Here is a 14,962-nt window from a genome sequence, read left to right as displayed (position 1 = left end):
ATATTATTTAAATTTCTACTGAAATAACTGTAAAAATGATGGATGATGTAGGACTTTTTAGTGGTATTTGAAAGGGTATTTTCTACTTAAGACTTGTTTTATATTACTGTAAAACTGTTCATTGACTTTCAAAATCAAATACATTGAGATGTTATATAATGAACTGCACTGTTGTTTTTTTTTTTTCAAATTTTATACCAAAAGAGTATGATTTTAAAATTGGAATCTAATACACACTGGAAAATACTGAACTGGAACATTTGCTGAAATGCTGTTTACTGCAGAAGTCCCAATGTTTGATCAACACTGAAGTTTAAATTAGGTCTAAAATCAGGAAATTGACCTTCATAATATATTAACATGATGTTTGTCTTTCTAAGATAGTTTTCATCTACAGAAAGAAGGTTTAAATGTCCTTGACTTACAGTTAAATTGCGATCCCAGATCTGTATGCTTCCATTCTGGCAGGCAGCTGCTATGAGGTTTCCATCTCTACTATATGTGCACGTAGTAGGAATAACTTTTTTACCCTGCATTGTCCGTGGTTTAAACACACTTTTTTGCTTCCTTGGATTCTCAACTTCCCATATCCTGACAGTCCTAAAAAAAAAAAAAAAAAGGATTTTTCATTTTTAATTTTAAAAGGGAGTTTAAAATAAAAAAGGGTATATAAAGACTGCCTCACTTTTTAAGTGCACATGTGCTTAAAATATCAGTTATTAATATCTCATTAATATGAAATTAGATGTTGACATTATCTAATTAATAATTATTGTTAATATATAACAATTATTTGAAAATAATAGTGGAATGGGGACTGTGGCTCAGCGGTAGAGTGCTTGCCTAGCATGTGTGGGGCCCTGGGTTTGACCCTCAGCACCACATAAAAATAAATAAATAAATAAAGGTATTGTGTCCAACTACAACTAAAAAATAAATTTAAAAAAGAAAAGAATGGTACCCCACTAATATGTGCAATTCTTATGTTTCTATGTATTAGCCCAAAATAAAATTTTTTTTAAATGTTCAGAAACAATTGTAAGAGATAAAATTTATCTGTAAACCAAAACTACACTGAGATTCCATCTCACTCTAGTCAGAATGGCAATTATCAACAATACAAGTAACAATAAATGTTGGCGAGGATGTAAGGGAAAAGGTACACTCGTACCTTTTGCTGATGGGACTGCATATTGGTGCATCCACTCTAGAAAGCAGTATGGAGAGTCCTCAGAAAACTTGGAAAGGAACCACCATTTGACCCAGCTATCCCCCTCCTTGGTTTACAACCCAAAGGACTTAAAATCAGCATACTACAGTGATGCAGCCACATCCATGTTCATAGAAGTTCAATTCACAATGGCTAAACAATGGAACCAAACTAGGTGCCCTTCAACAGATGAATGGATAAAGAAATTGTGTATATATACACAATGGAATATTACTCAGCAATAAAAGAAAATAAAATTATGGCATTTGCAGGTAAATGGATGGAGTTAGAGAATATCCTGTTAAGCAAAATAAGCCAATCCCAAAGTATCAAAGGCCGAATGTTTTCTCTGATATATAGATGATAATTCACAAAGAGGAAGTGGAGGCACGAGGGAAGAATAGATGTATTTTGGATTAGAAAGAGGGGAGTGAAAGGAATGGAGTGGGTATAGGGGTTTGAGTTGTAGTAGAATGAATCAGACACTATCACCCTATGTGCATATATGATGACATGGCCAGCATAACTCTATATCATGCACAACTAGAAGAATGAGAAATTATACTCCAATAATATATGATGTGTCAAAACACATTATACTGTCATGAAGAACTAATTAGAACAAATTAAAAAAAATTTAAAAAGATAAAATTTCTCTTTCATTATTCCAATAAATACCTCTTTAAAAATTAAAAAAAAAAAAAAGCTGGGTACGGTGGCACACAACTATAATCCCAGGGACTCAGGAGACTGAGGCAGGAGGGTGGTGAGTTCAAGATCAGCTTCAGCAACTTACAGGGGCCCTAACCAACTCCATGAGTCCCTAACCAACTTATTGAGACCCTGTCTCAAAATAAAAAATATAAAAGGCTGAAGATGTAGCTCAGTGGTATAGCACCTCTGAGTTCAATCCCCAGGACAAAAAAAAATAAAAATTAAAAATCAATAAAAAAAAATAAATTTATCTTAAAAACCCCAAATATATACTATAAAACATTCTCCATATATAAATTAAGTTACTCATGAACTATCTGAATGGTGTCTTCATCAAATCAAAAAACAAGTGACAACTTCTACTTTGAATCTAGAGTTTTTAGTTCATGCCCTCTAAAGCAGTGGCCTCCAAACTGTTCTAAGTATATACTCTGCCCAGTAAAACTGTTCAACATATGCCATATATATATATATATATATTTGTAAGTTACTCATATGTGTTAAATGTACTGCCCTACAACAGATACCAGAACACACACTGATAATAAGTCACTAAAAAAGAATGGTATCCTATTCAAGAGAAAAAAAATCTCATGCCTCTGGGGGAGAAGCAGAAATACAGCTGTTTGTGCCTGAACTTCCACAAAGTAATGAGCCATAGCTGTTCAGGCCTGGGACAGAGGCAGCTCTTACTCATAGTTCCAGGAAAAGAAACACTGCCATTTAGGGCAGAGATAACAAAAGCCATATGACCCAGAGGGAGGAAAAAAAGAAAAGAAAATAATAAGAACAAAAATGACATCAGCAGCAGCATGGTAGAAAATATGCATGCCAAACCATTATGGGGGAGAAAAAGGAGTCAATCCAACATTCAATTGCCAGTCAAAATATATTTCAATAATAAGATGAAATCAATCCTCTTTTTAGATGGAAAAGTGCCAAGACAATTCACTGCCATCCAATGTGTACAAGAAGTGATAGAGGATTGGGGCTGTAACTCAGGGGTCGAGCAGTTGCCTTGCATGTGTAAGGCACTGGGTTTGATCCTCAGTACCACATAAAAATAAAGAAAGAAAGATATTGTGTCTCTGTACAACTAAAAAATATTTTAAAAAAAGAAATGATAAAGGAAGTTCTTAAAAGTATAACAAATATGACACAAATGGAAATCTGAATCTATACAAGGAAATGAAGAATGCTACATATAATAAAGATGAAGGTAAATATAAAAGACACTTTTTAAAATGTTTAAATTTCTTTAAAAAACAAAAGGCTAGAAAGCAAAAATAATAACAATATATTATGAAATTTATAATAGGTCCAAATAAAACATACGACAATTACAGCAGAAAGGTTAGAAGGAAGAAATGTGTTAAAGATACACATTATAGGGGCTGGGGTCGTGGCTCAGAGGTAGGGCACTTGCCTAGCATGCATGAGGCACTGGGTTGAATCCATAGCACCACATAAAAATAAAATAAAGATATTGTGTCCACCTAAAATCAAAAAGTAAATATTTTTTTAAAAATATACACATTATAAATTCTAGAGCAATCACTAACATATTTTTATAATGAATATATACTAATGAAGATAAAATGTAACCAAAAATTTATTATTTTATAAACAGGAAAAAAATAAAAATAAAAGCAATGTGAAAAACATAACAGTAACATGACAGATGATAGATGTAAAGTCAACCTCATAAAAATGATCAAAACTTTGGCAAAGATTAGATAAAAGCAAGACCCAGGCAGATTCTATCACTGGTATAGATAGATGGATAGATAGATAAGTTAATAGAAAAAAGACAGAAAGAGAGTACATACAATTTTTAAAGAACTGGAAAGACCATACCAATGTCAGGCATGGCAGATTTTAAGACTAAGACAATAATCTGAGGCTAAGAGGAAATTTTCATAGTAATAGTCAATTGGCCAAAAGACATTAACAATCCTAAATGCACATGCCCCTAATACCAAGGTAAACTTAATATAAAGAAAAGGTGAAATAAGAAGTCTATAATAATAGATGCACACTTTAAGACTCCTCTTTCAGTAACTAATAGAAAAGTACTCCTTTGCATCCCCAAATCAGTAAGTATATAAAAGATCTGAAAAACACTATCAATCAATGTAAGCTAAATAACATCTTTAGAATGTTCACAAACGGATGAACATCCTTTTCAAATATATGCTGAACACTCATCAAGACAGGCCATATTCTGGGCCATAGAACAAATCTAAACAAATTGAAAATGACTGAAGTCACATGTGAAATCATATATCACTATAAAAAATAAAATTAATGAAGTAATCAATAACAAAAACATAAATGGAAATATATCTTTCCCAAATATTTAGAAATAAAGGCATATGCTTCTAAATTATCCATGAATAAAGGGTTAAAAAATAACAAGGGATATTAAAAAATACCTTAAATCTAACAGATATGAAAATACAATATATCAAAATTCTTGTTCAACTCAGGCAGAGCATAAAAGGAAAATGTAGAATTAACTGCATAGATTAGGGGGAAAAATCTCCAATTAATTACCCAAGGTTCAACCTTATGAAACTAAAGAGGGAAGAAGGGGGAGAAGGTGATAAAATATTAATTCCAAAGCAAGCAAAGGAAAGTAAAAGTACATGTGAATCAAATAGAAAACACACAAGAAATAATACAGAAATCAAAAGCTGTTTTTATGAGGTCAAGAGAATTAACTGAGTTAACAGGTGGACTAATGATTTACAAAAGAAAATTAGAGACAATATCAAACAGAATACTTTAATGAAAGAAGAGACATCACTAAAGAGCTTAATAATATTAAAAGGATAATAGGAAATTTTGTGAATGACTTTATGCCAAAAATTTGATAATTTAGATAAAATGGACATATTTCCTTGTAACACACAAGCTACCAAAGCCCACTCAATAAGAAATAACTAGAGGGCTGGGAATATAATTCAGTTGGTAGAGTGCTTGCCTCGTATGCAAAAGGCCATGAGTTCAATCCCCAGGACCAAAAAAAAAAAAAAAAAAAAAAAAACTAGAATATTCCTTTACCTATGTAAAAAGCTGAATACATTTTTTAAAATTTTCCACTAATAAAAGTGTAGAGGCTTCACTGTTGAATTCTATGAAATATCTAAGAAAGAAATATGAGTTGGAATCTCTAATCCAAAATACTCCAAATTTAAACCTTTTTGATTACTGGAACAAGTAGAAAACTCCACATCTAACCTCGTGTGAAACTTTGTTTCATGTAAAAAAAAAATTATTTAAAATTTGTATACAATTACTTCAAGCTAAAAGTATATGGTATATATGAAGCAAATTAATTTCCAGTTTAGGCGTGGGTCCTATAGTAAAGATATGCACATATGCAAAAATTCTAAATTAAAAAAAATCCAAAATTTGAACACTGCTTGTCCCTCAATTTGGATAATGATTAGTCATCCTGTAGTAGCACCAATTCTATAAACTCCACTAGAAAAGGAAGAGGAAACTACACAGATAACTATACAAGGCCTCACCCTGATGCCAAAACCAAAATCACTACACAAAAACTACCGTCAGTGGGCTCGGGATGTGCCTCAAGTGGTAGCACACTCGCTTGGCATGCATGAGGCACTGGGTTGGATCCTCAGCACCACATAAAAATAAAATAAAGATATTGTGTCCACCTAAAACTACAAAATAAACATTAAAAAAAACTACAGACAAATATTCCCAAAGAACAGACACAAAAATCCTTAACAAGACACAAATAAATTCAAACTTGCTAACTATCAACAGGATAACAGGGCTGGGGATGTAGCTCAAGCGGTAGCACGCTCGCCTGGCATGCGTGCGGCCCAGGTTCCATCCTCAGCACCACATACAAATAAAGATGTTGTCCGCTGAAAACTAAAATAAATAAATAAATATTTAAAAAAAAAAACAGGATAACATACATGACAAGGTAATGTTTAAACTAGGAGTGCAAAGAAAGATTGAAAGAAATAAAAATATATCTCATTTCAACAGATTTAGAAAGAAAAAAAGATATTCTAATTGACACAAGAATTTGAGACATTCTAAATCCATCCATTTTTGTTGGGTGCAGTAATGTACACCTGCAATCCCAGCAACTTGCCTCAGCGGAGGCAGGAGGATTGCAAGTTCAAAGCCAGTCTCAGCAAGTTAGTGAGGTCCTAAGCAAATCAGTGAGACCCTGTTTTTAAATAAAATATTTTAAAAGAGGTCTGGGGATGTTGCTCCAGTGGTTAAGTGCCCCTGGGTTCAATCCCTGGTACCAAGGGAAGAAAATCCATTCATTATTTTTAAAAATTAAAATAAAAAGCTTCACCTAGAAATAAAATGGAACTTTCAGAATCTAATAGAGGATATCTATGAAAACCTACAGTAATAAGTATGGAGCAACAACTTGAGCAGATCATGAACTTCATTTCCGTGCTGATCAAGAAATAATATATCAGTTAAACTGGAAGATACTTCACAGGAAACAATGTGTATCATACCACTAATCATTTATTTTCAGAGGGAAATCTGACACCCTCATATACCAATCAAATTTCTATCTTTGGGAGAAATTGCAATCCTGACTGTCCTTCAAATTTACATAAGTAAAACAGGATGGCTACTCAGTCTACTTCTTGATATGTCACTTAACATTATCTCCCAACCTGGGAATCTGCTCACAGAATTCAAGTGTCAGTCTGAAAATTATCTCATAGATTTTCAATAAAAACTACCACATGGGTGGTAGTATAGAAATCTTAAATCCATGCATTGCCTTACTTTTAGATTTATTTTGATTCAGTTTGTGCATTGATAGCAATATCTTATTTGCATAATAATGGTAATTATTAATTATATGTTGAGCCTATATTTGTAATGAATTATTTTCTTGGAGTTCATTGAATGTTAGAGTGTCTTAGATATTGAACTTTATAAAGATAATAACACTTTAGTGAAATTCTAATTCTTATACATTCAAGTGGGAAATGTCAAAGTCTATTTAAAACAGTACATAACAGAAGATATAATAGTGATAGTTAACATTATAAATATGTAAACATTATAGTTTTACCTTTCTTGTTAGCATTAATTAAACATGATGACCTTTTATGCATATTAAGAGGAAATGATTCTTAATGATAATAAAGAACTCTATATAATAAGGAAAAAAAAATAAGTATGGAGCAAAGCTGAATACTTTGCCCCAGCTTGAGAACAAACCAATAATGTCAGCTGTCCTTATTTCTATACACTGAAATTGCCAGCCACTGCAATAAGGAAAATAAAAGAAATAAAAGGTTTATGGATTAGAAAGAAATAATATTAAATAAGCACATAGTCATCTATATAGAAAGAACCAAGAATAGACAAAAATGCTTCTAGAACTAATGAATTAGTTAAGATCAGAGGTTACAAGGTTAGTAATCATAAATCAATATTATTTCTATAGACTAACAACAATGAAAATACCATTCATGACAGAATGAAAGTGAAATCTGACAAGTCACAGTCAATGTGTGTATGCTAAAACTGATAAACAATTTCTGAGAACAATGAAAAAAGAAGTCATAAAAAGATATATTGTACTCATGAACTGGAGATCAATTTATTAAGATTTCAATATTTCCCAAAGTGATCTTTAGATTCAAAATATTGTCCTTCAAATTTCAGCAGAGATTTGGGAGTATAAATTGGATAACCTGATTCTGAAACTTACATGAAATTGTTAACAACTTGGAATAGCCTAAACAATTTTGAAAATAGTATGAAACTGGAGAACTCACTTGACCCAGGTTGCAAGTTATATTTATACATAGTAACATTTATTTCTTTGAAAAGATCTCCTTGAAAGCAAGAATTCTTTTTCTTTTTTAAATATGTGTATGTTGCACAAATGAATGAAATAATTTCACTGCCTATCTATACATTTGAGGTTTAATCAATATGCAATGAAAAGGAAATAATTTTTTAATGTATGGATACCCAGGATTTTCTCTGAGCCTGGCAAATGTTTGAGATTTGTTCCCAATGAACGTGGTCTGGTTTTGATTTAAAATATTTTTTGCATATCTTCCCCTAAGTGTTACTTGGAAATTTCATCAATTGCCAAATATTGTCAAAATCCAGTTTTCAGAGTTGACAAATGTTATATCAGACATTATCTTAAGATTCACTTACTCAATTTCAGAAACTAGTAACTAGTAAAAGGCAAGCTCAAATAAGGGTTTGAGAAGGGTACACAAAAATAATAGGCATTCTAGAACTCCAGGATTTAAAGTAACATAGTGAAGAGCAAGTGGACTTTGATCAGTGTTACAAGTTGGTAGCTAGAAATCATCAGGAGCTGACAGACAGTACCAGCATACTCCAACATTCATTCTCCTTTCTTCATTTTCCAGAATCTTTTGCACCTAGACTTTTGAATTTTGGCTAATGAGGTTTACATGTAAGTGTAGTATAGAATATCAAAATATCAAAGAAGTAAAAGAAGGTTACAGATCCTTCTCCATACTTTTTTTTTTAACTCTTCCCTCTGCCAGTAATATGGATAAGACAGCTGGGTACAAGCAGCATCCTCTCAGAGCAATAAAACAGGAGGTACCCTGGTCCTTGCTGACCCTGGAACCACCAAATAGCTTTGGGGTGGCTAAGTCTAGACTTCTCTTAATTGATGAGTGAAAATAGATTTACTATATGCATATATTTTATCTACAAATAAATACAGATATATTTAAGTCAACTTTATTGCAGTATGTACTTATGATACTATGATAAAATTGACCTTTCTAAATATATATTTCTATGTGTTTTGACAAATGCATGGTTCTATCCCTCCAAAAACTTCTCTGTGATGCTCCCTGTTTTTCCCCCTAAGCCAGAATTACTTTTTTAAAAATTTTACTTGTTCTTTTAGTTATACATGATAGTATATTTTGACACATTTATACAAACAGGAAGTATATCTTATTATAATTAGAATCCCAGTCTTGAGGATGTACACAATGCTGAGAGTCACTTGTGGGCTACTCATATATGTACATAGGAAAGTTATATTATCAGATTCATTCCACTTTCTTTCCTATTGGAATCCCCTGAACTTCTATTCTTCACATCCCCAGTCTTTGTTGTGTATTAGGATCCACTACCAAAGAGACTATTCAAGCTTTGGGGTTTTTTTGAAATTGGCTTATTTCACTTAGCATGATAGTCTCCAGATCCATCCATTTATCAGCAAATGCCAGAGTCATTTTTCTTTATGACTAATATTCCATTGTGTGTGTGTGTGTGTGTGTGTGTGTGTGTGTGTATCTCACATTTTCTTTATCCATTCATCTGTTGAAGGGCACCTAGGTTGGTTCCATACCTTCACTACTGTGAATTGAGCAGTTGTAAATATTGATGTGGCTGCATTACTGTAGCATGCTGATTTTAACTCCTTTGGGTATATACTGAGGAGTGGAATAGCTGAGTCAAATGATGGTTCCATTCCTAGTTGTTTGAAGAATCTCCATACTCTTTTCCATAGTGGTTGCACCAATTTGCAGTCCCACCAGCACTGAATGAGTACCCTTTTCCCCACATCTTTGCTAACATTTATTGTTATTTGTATTCTTGATAATTCCCATTATGATTAGCATGAGGTGAAATCTCTGTGTAGCTTTTATTTGCATTTCTCTAATTGCTAGAAATGCTGAATATTTTTTCATATATTTGTTAACTATTCATATTTCTTCTTTTGAGAAGTGTCTGTTTTTTGGTGTTTAAGTTTTTTGAATTCTTTGTATATTCTAATAATTAACACCTAATCTGAGGAGCAGGTGGCAAAAATTTTCTCTCATTCTATAGGCTCTTTCTTCACATTCTTGATTATTTCCTTTGCTGTGAGGAAGTGTTGGAAACCTTGTATGAACTATTGGATTTGTTTGAACCACCTTAAGGCAAAGGAAGCTGCTTTCTTGGGAACTCCCAGGTGAAATTCCCTAGTTCAAGAAAAGCACAGATGATGCTAGCTCCCTGCCTTAGCTCACATCCCTACGTTAAAACACAGCCACCCAGAGACAGGTGTAACCTGCTAAGCCCCAAACAACTTGTTTTCCCTACTCTTATTCTGTTTTCCTGCCACAGTGAAACCCTTTGATGTGTTCCACTATAAATAAAGCATTCCTAGGCTTTTCTTCTTGTTAGGTCCAGACCCATCAGATCTATCCAACCTATAAATGCCCCCACTTTTGAATATATAATCTCATTTTTATTTTTATTTCTTAATATTACTTTTATAGCTTTTATTTCCATCCAGCCCACACCTCCAAAGTTACTCACTCACTCCCCATGCAGGAAGTAAGCAGAAGAAAAGATTTTTAGTTTGATACTATCCCATTTAGTGATCCTTGATTTTACTTCTTGTGCTTTAGGAGTCTTGTTGAGGAAGGTGGTTACTAAGCTAACATGTTGGAGTGTTAGGCCTACATCATCTTCTAGTAGGTGCAGGGTTTCTGATCTAAAACCTAAGTCTTTTGAGTTTTGTGCAGGTTGAGAGATAGGAGTTTAATTTCATTTGGCTACATATGGATTTCCAGTTTTCCCAGTACCCTTTGTTGAAGAGGCTATCTTTCCTCCAAAATATGTTTTTGGTGCCTTTGTCTTATATGAGATAAATATATTTATGTGGGTTTGTCTCTGTGTCTTCATTTCTGTTCCATTGGTCTTCATGTCTGTTTTGGTGTCAATAACATGCTGTTTTTGTTACTACAGCTCTGTACTATAATTTAATTTAAAGTCTGGTACTATGATGCTTCCTGCTTTGCTTTTCTCACTAAGGATTGTTTTGACTATTTCTAGACCTCCTATTTTTCCAAATGAATGCTTTTTCTATTTCCTTGAGGAACATCATTGGAATTTTAATAGGAATTGCATTAAATCTGTATAGTGCTTTTGGTAATATGGCCATTTTGACAGCATTAAATCTTCCTATCCAAGAACACTGGAGATCTTTCCATCTCCTAAATTCTTTTAAAATTTCTTTAGTGTTCTGTAGTTTTCATTGTAGAGATCTTTCACCTCTTTTGTTAGATTGATTCTCAAGTATTTTATTTTTAAGCCTATTGTGAACGGGATAGTTTTCCTAACTTCTCTTTCAACTGATTCATCATTGGCGCACAGGAATGCAATTGATTCATGGGTATTAATTTTATATCATGCTGAATTCATTTATGAGTTCTAGAAGTTTCCTGGTGGAATTATTTAGGTCTTGCTGGCAAGCAGAGATAGTTTGAGCTCTTCTTTTCCTATTCATATCCCTTTAATTTATTTCTTTTATTTAATTGCTCTGGCTAGAGTTTCATAGAAGTTCCCATGGCTTCTTCTAAAAGTTTTATAGTTTTAAGTTTTATAAATAGATCTATAATCTATTTTAGCTGGTTTTCATATAGAGTATGAGGTATGGGTCAAGGTGATTTTTTTTGTTTTTGCATATGGATAATCCTGTTTTTCTGGTACTATTTGCGTCTGATCACTATAAAGCCCTCCCCTATTGAACACACTCTGTGTTGCTTACTAGTTTCTTATCTCTTTTCACTGTTTCCCATAGAAAACAAGTACAAAGAGTTGAGGAATACTGCACGTGTTGTTTCTATTCACTGTCAGCTCTGAAACACTTGGAATAAATTATGATAGCTTTCTCTTTATAACTTGCCTTCCCAGATGATACTTTAGAATTATGATATTCTGAAAGGCCCCACACAAGCATAAAGTATCATTGTATGGCTTGTTTAAAGTTCTAGATCGATAAAATTGGGATAATAATACCAACAATGAGGGGCTGTGAGGATTAAGTGAGATTAGGGATGTAAACATATCTAGGACAATACTTGGAACATGGTAGGCACTCAATAAATACTAGTCCCTTGTTGTTCTTCGTCTTAGACCACAAATAAAATATCAAAAGTTAATCAAGCCAACAACTAAGTATTTCCATTTATTTCAGTAGTTTATTAACAGGTTGAGCTAGCTATCAAAATTATAGGAAGGGGGAAAAGGCAGTTAACCTGGCATATAGATGTATGAAATACAAATTTATGCAACATCTGATAGTGACTAATTACACTGTGGTTTTATGGCTCTGGTTCTCTGCATATAGGCTTAAAAAAATGGATGCTAAAGTGCTAGACCATTAGGTATCTGTCAAAACATTTTATGCTGAAGAACACATATTTTGAAACTTGGAGTAAGATCTGGTCTTGTAAAATTAAAACTGTGTTTCATAAAAAGTTTTAAAAATAGAAGAAGGATCTGTGTTGGCTTTTCTGGACATAAAATGAAAACATCCAGAAGACAAAAAAAAAAAAAAAAAAGACACAGGTGGGGTCATTACATTGCCCCAGGCACAAATGCTTTCTGTCTTAGAATTTTGAATTCATTCCAGATACAAGTTCTAAACTTTCTGGCATCTGCTGCAAAATGCATCACAGCATTTGGCAGAAGTCAAGGGAAACATTAATTTTGCATGGAAATCACTTAAGAGATCTTGGTTTAATTTTTCTCGAAAGACTACACAAGCAACTTGAGTGATATAAGACTCTGAAACCTGCTGGCTCTCTCAGCAGAAAAAAAAAAAAGGAAAAAAAAAAAGATCTTTCAAAATGCTCAAGTATTAAGGTATTGCAGTTCCATAGAAAAAGGAAAAATGTTCTACCTTTAATGAAAATCCACACTCATTTCTCTAAACACACACTTGACATACATACATTTCTCTAAACACACACTTGACATACATGCATATTCACATGCTCAGTAACTTCAGTAAGAATACAACTGTATTTGGGATAAATTTATTTGGTCTAATGTTTTATATTCACTGAAGCTATATGGTTCCAGAAAAACCTCTGAATATGCAATCAATCAAAGGACTTGAAAAGTTAAAAGGTCTTATAAAAACTAGAGTTAGAATTAGGAGTGAATGCTACAAGAAGTAACTACTTTATACCTTTCCATCTATGGCCAATTGATTTTCAACAAAAATATCAAAACAATTCAATTTAAAGAGTAAATCTTTTCAACAAATGATACTGGAACAACTGGTTGTTCATATGTAAAAAAGTGAATTTGGGACCTTACTTCATGCCACACAAAAATAAACAAATCACAGAATTTAAATATAAAAGTCTTAAAAGAAACAGGAGAAGGGCTGGGGATATAGCTCAGTTGGTAGAGTGCTTGCCTTGCATGCCCAAGGCCCTGGGTTCAATCCCTAGCACAAACACAAAATAAACAAACAAAAGACAAAAAAGAAACAGGAGAAATCTTCATGACTTTGAACTAGGTAATGAGTACTCTATTTCAACATCAAGAGCATACATGATAAAAAGGAGTAAAGGGGGTAGAGAGTTAATTTCATCAAAAATTTAAAATTTAGGTATTTATTCAAAAAATACCAGCAAGGCCACATGTGGTGGCACACACCTGTAATTCAGGTGATTCTGGAGGCTGGGCAGGAGGATTGCAAGTTCAAGGCCAGCCTCAGGAACTTAGCAAGGCCCTAAGCAGCTTCGCAAGAACCTGTTTTAAAATAAAAATTAAACAAAAGAACTGGGAATGTAGTAACTCAGTGGTAAAACTCCCCTGAGTTCATTCTCCAATACCAAAATTAAATTAAATTTATATTTAAATTTAAAGAAGATACCAATAAGAAAGGGAAAAGACAAGCCACAGACTTGAGGAAAATATGCACAATGAATGCATCTGATAGGTGTTTGCATCCAAAATAATTAAAGAATATTTACAAGTCAGAAGAAAGACAAATTACTCAACTTTGTAAATTGGAGAAAGATTTTAATACACATCTTACCAAAGAATATATACAAATGCCCAATAAGCATATGAAAAGAATCTGACATCATTAGTCATTAAGGAAATGCAAAAATGAGATTTTCCATATACCTGCTAGAATAGCTACAATCAAGAAGATAGACAAAAGGAAATGTTAGTGAGGATGCAGAGAAACTGGAACCCTCTATTGTACTATGGAAATGTGAAATGGTACAGCCACTTTGTAATAATTAGGTAGTTTGATAAAATATTAAACACATTTTTGTACTTGCAACGTTGCTGAGTGTATCAGTTTTAACAGTTTTTTTGTTTGTTTTGTTTTGTTTTGTTTTGGGGTTGGTGTCTTTAGGGTTTTCTATACACAAGATCATGTCAATAGCAAATGGAAAATTCCACTTCAGCCATTCCTGTTTGGATGGCTTTTGTTTCTTTTCTTGCCTAATTGTTCTGGTATGGATTTCCAGTACTGTGTTGAATAGAAGGGGTGAAAGTGGGCATTCTTATATTGTTCCTGATCTTAAATGAAAAGCTTTCCACTCTTCATGAGTTGGACTTGTTATGGACTTGTCATATATGGTGGGTATTATTTTGAGTTACATTGCTTCTATACATATTTTTGTTGAATATTTTTATTGAATGTTTTTGTTAAGTAAATAGTCAGCCATGAGTAGGTGGCTAGGGGGAGGACAATGAAAGACAGTAACTTTTAGGGAGAATATTTGACATTTACATCAAAGAGAGTCCATAAGACACAAGGCTGGGGATAACAGAAAACTTTATCTAAGCACACAGGCATCAAGAAACTGGTAACCTTCAAAACTGAAATTTGTCTAGATTTATATAATAAGTCAAGGGCTATACAAAGGGCAATAGACCACTTCAGGAGGTATGAGAAACTATAGCAAGAACAAAGAAACCCAAATTCCTTAAAAACCCAGAATCTGTAAGAGAAATGCTGCTCTCCCAGAGAAAGTCCACTCAGTGCGTGCACTGTGAGCTTAACCTCACTTGTCTCACTTTTTCTTATAAACTCCTGCCTGTTTCTCTGTGTAACTTGCTTGAAATCCTTCCTGTGGGATCTTAGAACCAGTCACTATGAACCCCCACAGTTACATCACTCTACAGGTCTTTTTGAAACATTTTTATGAATTTTCCATGAATGTAGCAAATTTTATCAGATGTTCATGTGCA

At 33.2% G+C, this 14,962-nt stretch overlaps 1 protein-coding gene across 3 annotated transcripts in view; it reads right to left on the bottom strand.

The window, feature by feature from the left end:
* The window catches only part of Wdr70 (WD repeat domain 70), a 279,175-nt gene that overhangs the window by 109,042 nt on the left and 155,171 nt on the right, over window positions 1-14,962 (bottom strand). For all 3 annotated transcript variants that reach the window (XR_013424157.1, XM_078017631.1, XM_005325626.4), the window contains exon 10: window positions 426-600. Coding sequence is in view for 2 of the 3 variants with exons in the window: in XM_078017631.1 (XP_077873757.1) it covers window positions 426-600 (175 nt within the window). In the remaining variant the exon portion in view is untranslated. The remainder of the gene's footprint in view (window positions 1-425; window positions 601-14,962) is intronic.

Source organism: Ictidomys tridecemlineatus, chromosome 1 (assembly GCF_052094955.1).
Source record: "Ictidomys tridecemlineatus isolate mIctTri1 chromosome 1, mIctTri1.hap1, whole genome shotgun sequence".
In the NCBI taxonomy this organism is placed as follows: Eukaryota; Metazoa; Chordata; class Mammalia; order Rodentia; family Sciuridae; genus Ictidomys; species Ictidomys tridecemlineatus.
This window is presented reverse-complemented; position numbering and strand designations above follow the sequence as displayed.